Genomic DNA, 6,431 nt, shown 5'->3' with positions numbered 1-6,431 from the left:
GCTGCAGCGAAGGGTCAGCAACACCCCTGAGCCCTCCATTTCTCCATCAGAGGTCTCTTTTCCACTCTTTGGAAGTTTATGGTGAATGGCAGGGAGCCAGCCCCCATGGGCATAGGATGGAGGTGGCTTGTTCTCAAGTGTTTAAAAGTCCGACAAACCGTTTGCAGTTCTAGCAGGGATCAACACATTTCTAGAATTAAAACCAACATCTTGGATAGCAAAAATGCTCTGAACAAGGACTCTTTCTTTAATCCAATGCACAAGGGATCTTTCTTTACCAAGCTATAAAATCASTTGCTACAAATCAATTATTTTTGCACTGATTTATTAGCTGCTCTCCAGCTGTTCAGATCAGCACTTAAAAAAATTTCCTGGACAGTCATACTTTTCAAAAGCACTTTCTCTGGAGAACTGTTGGTCCAACCTCATTATACTCTTCCCTGGTGACCCACATATTTCTAAATGCTGTTAAGCTGGTAAGGACAGAAGCACCAATCCACACGGAGCACATCCTATCTCTTGGTGAGATGATCTTGACAGGAGTTGTGTGGGGAATTTGTGTCTTTAGCTCTTTCAGAAGCCTTTCTTTGAAACCTCGGAGAAGAGTTGATCCACCTGATAATAGCACATTCCTTAGGATGTCTGGCTGGATATGCCCAGCACATTTGGCAATGCTCTGGAGGACCATCCCTCCAACCCCTGGTGCAGGGACACCTGCTTCTGCAGGCACAAAAAGTGCTTCAGGAGCTCGGAATAGGTGGTCTCCTGCCTTGACTACATTTCCATCAGGGAGAAGGTACTCRCGTATAAGTTTGGCAGGCTTTTCCTGCAATTTTTGGCTAGGGTCTAAAGCCACATAGCACAACTTCTCCTTCATATCCCTCACAATTTCTCTCTCTGCTGTGCTTACAAAGGCATGCCCAATCTCCAAAAGAAGCCTAGCAAGGTATTTAGTTACATCTCTGCCTGCAAAATCCAGCCTGGCGATGCCTTGTATCAAGCAATGGCCCTCGTAGACAGGGACCGTGACAGTAACACCATCACCACTGTCCAGCACCAGTCCAGTTGTTCGGGCACAGGCATAAAGGGCTGTTAGCGCCTGCAGAGCCACAAAAAGGGCAGGCACCTGGAAGCTTTCAAACATAGTCTCCGTCATATTTTGTCGGTGTGACAGAGGATTGAGTGGGGCCTCAGTCAGCAGTGCTGGCCTCTCACTAGGTTTCATTCTGAGCTCATATTTATATAGGTATCTCCAAATCTTCTCCATGTCATCCCAGGAGGTAACTATTCCATGTTCCATTGGGTAAGTAAGAGCCAAGATGCCTCTTTTGGACTGGGCTTCCTCCCCGATATAATAGTCCTTGTGACCCGCTCCACACATGACAAGTTTGCATTTCGGGTATCCCACAACAGTAGAAATAACCGCACGGGGCGCCCGCTCCCCTGACAGACCAGCCTTGCACTGTCCGGAGCCACTGTCAAAAATCACTGCGGGGGTCCCAGCAGCTGCCGGGCGAGACATTCTCTGCAGGACCGGTGCTGCCTCGTGGCAGCTCTCTCCCTGGCAGCAACTGCTGACACAGAACATCGAGTCAAGTGCTCTAGATCCCTGAGTCACAAATAGGCACAGTTCTTCGGAGCTCACAACTCTGTCACTGCACTTGCTTCCTCGAGAAAGGCCAGGAGCATCTCCCAAGTGTCAAACTTAACTCCGATTTATTGTAACACTCTTAGCTGAAAGGCAAGAGAAATAACTTAAAGCCAATTCATTTTAACTAACAAAAGCATGAACTCTCCCTTTTTATGTCTAACCTAGATCACAGCTGGGTTTATTTAAGCACTCTTAAAAGCATCTTCTATTTACAGTGCTACGGTCAAACTCTTTGCAGTCAGCTGCAGCAATCCACTTCCGTCTCAAGCTGCTCAGGAAACACCCAGTCCAGGAAGAAAACTGTCTGTCTTTAGGGCGTGTAATCTTTATAAGAACACCTCTGCGGACCTGATATTCTAATCCTTTTAAAATCCGTTTGTCTAATCCATAAGAGAGAGATGAGCCTCCAGACAGCACCATGTTCCTATAAAAATGTTAATGTTACAATTGCTGCCATCGTATCTCTTAACACTGTGAGATATTGTCCTAGGATGGCTGGGTGCCTCGCTGCCAGTTCTGCCTGGCTCAAAGAGGACCTCAGATGCTTGGAAGAGCAGASTGCCAATTCCTACAGCAGTTCTGCTGGGTGCCTACACGTTTTCTGGCGTCTTGGCCAACTCCTGCTCTGGGTCTGTAGCCACACAATACAATCCTTGACGTCTATTGTGCAAAACTGTTCTTCTCTCTAGGTTTTGCATAACAAGGTTTAGTTTCCAAAAACAGCTTTGTGAGCAGCTCTGTGAAGTCCCTGCCTGCGACATGCAGCCTCGAGACTGCACGGGTAGGCAGTACCCTTCGTAGGCTGGTATCGGGTGCATGACACTACGCCTGCTGTCTCTGGCTGAGCCTGKGATGTGCGCTGAGGTGCAGCGTGGCAGGATGGCTTGAGCAGGCACATAAAAGGCCTCTTGAGCCTTCTGAACCTTTTGAGTAGCAACTGTATTAGTCCTTCTCTGTTCTCTAGAGGGCTCAGAGGGCTCTCAGTCATTAGCACTGGCATCCCAGTTGTTCGTATTGCCTTCTCATGYGCATAGCTGTGCATCCAAATCCTCTTCGTGTCATCCCATAAGGTAACTGTGCTATTTGCCATTCAAAGCTTTTGAATTAAACATTCCTACAACACTCTCTTACTAGTTCTATGCAACACCAGACTCCCACAGACCCTCCTGCAGCAGTCCCAATATTATATATTAGTCCCAGTGCTAGTCTGATGACACCTGGTTGGGGCTAGAAGTGTTGTGGAAACAGTGACAATGGCTCTAATCACTCTAGACTAATCTCTTAAACCAGGCAAGAAAACAGCACTGGTATCTCGTTATGCCTCCAGTTCCCAACCACAGGGTAAGGGTTTGGAAGAGAGAATGCAGACAAGGCTCCAAGCTGTGAAATGAGGGGGGTGGAAACATACTGTGCCCACCCTGGAGATGATAAACAGTGAGATGTCTCAGAGTCCTCGTTACCAATGTGTTTAATGTTTTATTTTCATAAAGGTTTTGTCAGCCAATAAACACACAAACAACTGTAGCACCTTTTAGGTCAGTCAGCCCTCAGCAGGGTTTCTTGCTCGTGCTGTGTTGTAGCAAGACATTCATTTGGTCTGGCATTCTCCTTAAAAGCATTTCCGGTGGACTATGGCTGCCCCAAAATCCTTGTAATCACTCACAGTGACCCACATTTGTTTGAAAGATGTCAGGCAGGTGAGGATGGAGGCCCCAATCCACACACAGTATTTCCTCTCAGGGGGGGCAATGATCCTCACAGACATGCCAGGAGGCACCTGCAGCTGCATCTCCTTCAGGATCCGCTCATCCAGACCGGGGAAGAGAGTGGACCCACCTGAGAGCAGGATGTTGCCATAAAGATTCCTGCGCACATCAATGTCGCACTTCATGACGCTATTGAAGATCATTTTGTGCACGCCAGCGGCTTCAACTCCGATGTTTGCAGGCACGAAAAGGGTCTCTGGGGCGCGAAAGAGCTGACTGCCTATCTTAATGATATTGCCGTCAGGCAGTCTGTATTCTTTCATGATTTCTTCCGGTTTGGTTTTCATTTCTTGGATGGGGTCTAAAGCTACATAGCACAACTTCTCCTTGATATCTCTCACAATTTCCCTTTCAGCTGTGCTAACAAAAGAGTGCCCGCTCTCCAAAAGGAGCCTCATAAAGTACTCAGTGATATCTCGGCCAGCAATATCCAGCCTAGAGACAGCATGGGGTAAACAATATCCTTCATATATGGGGACAGTGTGGGTAACGCCATCCCCGCTGTCCATGACTATTCCAGTGGTACGTGCTGATGCATAGAGCGCCAGAGTTGCCTGGACTGCAACATACATAGCTGGCACCATGAAGCCTTCRAACATGATCTCGGTCATTTTTTCCCGGTTCTGTAGAGGGTTGAGTGGGGCCTCCGTCAGCAGCACTGGCCTTTCACTAGCTTTGATTCTCAGCTCACACTCATACACATGTCTCCAGATCCTTTCCATGTCATCCCAGGACGTGACTATGCCATGGTCGATGGGATAATTCAAAGACAGGACCCCTCGTTTGGACTGAGCTTCTTCTCCAATGTAATATTCCTTCTGTCCGGCTCCCAGCATCGTAGCTTTGGCTTTCGAGCGACCGACGATTGCTGTAATAACTGACCTCGGCGCAYTGTCGCCTGCGATACCCGCCTTGCACAACCCCGATCCATTGTCAAAGATGACAGCTGGGACATCCAAAACGTTGGGGTCGAACATTCTTGGCTGAGCCGTGGCTCCCCRCGAGCCGCTTCGGGGAGCCCAGGGCACCGCGCCGCGGTCACGCGCGGCGCTGCCTCCCCGGTGCCCCTTCACGGGCTGGCCACCATCGGCAGGGAAGTCCTTCCCGGGCCGCGCACCGTGCTGCTCCCAACATCTCTGCCCCCAGCGCCTCACAATGGCCGGCGGTACGACAGCTCGTCTCCCCCGCGCGCCACCCCGTCCCCGGCGCCTCCTCAAAAGCGGTCGGCGAAGCTCTCCCGTGTCCCCAGGCAGGTGACCGGCAGGTCACCCAGTCTGGTCCGTGGGTCACGGACCACGAAGCGTATCCCTGTACCGAACCCGAGCCCAACTCTTCCATCAGAAAATAAACGCGTGTATCGCAAAATACGTGTGTGACAATACTTGAACTTCTCACACGTGCCTCTGGCTTAGCTAAGAGTCTGCAGAGACTTCCAAGAGGCGGTGAAGATGCGGAAAATTTCACTTCCTTGTAAGTATTAACAGAATTGTCAACTTGCTTTTCTCAATAATATCTGCATTAGAAGCAGATATTTACCGCTGAATCCTCTATAATCCTCTACAGGAAATTCTCAAAAAATATTTCAAAATAGATGATAGGACTATGTTTGGCACTAGCAATAGCATTCCAGAGTCTTTTTTTCTGTCCTTGTTACTTAATTTAAACACTGTTCTCTGGTGAAATCATGCATGTGAAAAAAATAATTCCTGACTCTTGCTGCTTTGAAAAACACTGGCAGCTTTAAACAGCGCTTGTAGTACCTTCTAGTGCAAAGAAATGCCTTCGCCTAACACACTCCCAGCCTGGGCGGCTGCTGTGTTGCTACGCATAAACACGACATGCAGGAGTCCTCTGTCTGTGCTTACCTCTSCCGCTCAGCACTCTGCTGAAGAAGAACAAACTCTTCTTTGGAAGTTTGTTCAAAAGGATTTACAAAATCTTAGACCTTCACAGTTGACCCTCATTCATATCTACTTAATTTTTTCTCTTTTGCTTCGAGAAAAAATTTCCCAAAGAGGGAAATTTCAGGCTATACCTTTGAATCCAACCAGATTTGATAATCTAAACACATTTAGAGAGAAAAAATCCTCTTAAAAAAATCACTATATAACTTAATTTCAAATCCACGGCTGCTGCCGTTTAATTGCTTCTCCCTGTGGCTCTAAATCCAAGCCAACTTCAAAGTGAGGGTGGCTTCTATTAAATTTAATTACTTTTTCTTGCAGCTTGCATGGTAAAGGTGCCAGATACTAAATGAAGGTGGCCACGAATCAGAGGCAGATTCCAAGCAAAGATATATATCAAAAAAATTTTAAATTTAAGCAAACGACCTCCTGGTGCAGTGACTCTTACAACCTAGATGAACTACTAAAAAAACCAAAAAAATAAAAAAGCCATCTAACAAGGGATCAGCTCTGTGTATGTTATTTCCATTTTGCTTAGATTCCAGACGTGCTCACGTTAAATGCCACTCTATCCATTTCAGCAATTTCTCTAATCCTCTTATTATTTGTGTACATATATTTCAGTGTGTGGCACACTTATTTTCATGCATGCTTCTATATTAATGTCAACAGGTGTCCTAATCATTTAAGAGGTTGTTACAGTCATCACACTGGAAGCCCCATTTAATCCAGCACGGTCTGCACGCAGCTTACAGCGAAGTAGTCAGTTTTGAACATGATGTTTAGTATTAAAACAAGGGAATATTGACTGTGATTATTAAATGGAGGTTCAGCGTAGACACAGGAATGCTCATCTAGTCCCACATACTGGTTCTGTCGTAAATCGCCTTAACAAGGGCACGTGTGAATTAACTTTGTTACTACAGGATTTGTAAGAACGTAGGTGAATTTGCTATTCGTGCTCCGTGCAAACTGAAGAGCTCAGCTCACGGAAGAGAGGCACCTCAAGGCCACGGAAGTTCGGCACGTCCGCCCTGGCAGCATCGCTTAACCTGACACGACAGGACTTGGCTCGGGGAAGGAGAGAGCTCGTTTCCGGAGAGCCCGCCT

The 6,431-nt window shown here is 47.3% G+C and overlaps 2 protein-coding genes across 2 annotated transcripts; both read right to left on the bottom strand.

The window, feature by feature from the left end:
• Window positions 1-388: 388 nt before the first annotated feature.
• LOC146594650 (actin-5-like) lies at window positions 389-1,522 on the bottom strand. The gene has a single exon (XM_085307180.1). It carries the CDS (start codon window positions 1,520-1,522, stop codon window positions 389-391), a length of 1,134 nt encoding a protein of 377 aa, XP_085163306.1.
• A 1,738-nt stretch (window positions 1,523-3,260) lies between these two features.
• LOC146594649 (actin, cytoplasmic-like) lies at window positions 3,261-4,394 on the bottom strand. The gene has a single exon (XM_085307178.1). The coding sequence runs from the start codon at window positions 4,392-4,394 to the stop codon at window positions 3,261-3,263; it is 1,134 nt and encodes a 377-aa protein (XP_085163304.1).
• Between the last annotated feature and the right edge of the window lie 2,037 nt (window positions 4,395-6,431).

The sequence above is a fragment of the Rhea americana genome, unplaced genomic scaffold, assembly GCF_003343005.1.
Source record: "Rhea americana isolate MKP2758 unplaced genomic scaffold, rheAme1 scaffold_254, whole genome shotgun sequence".
Lineage (NCBI taxonomy): Eukaryota > Metazoa > Chordata > Aves > Rheiformes > Rheidae > Rhea > Rhea americana.
This window is presented reverse-complemented; position numbering and strand designations above follow the sequence as displayed.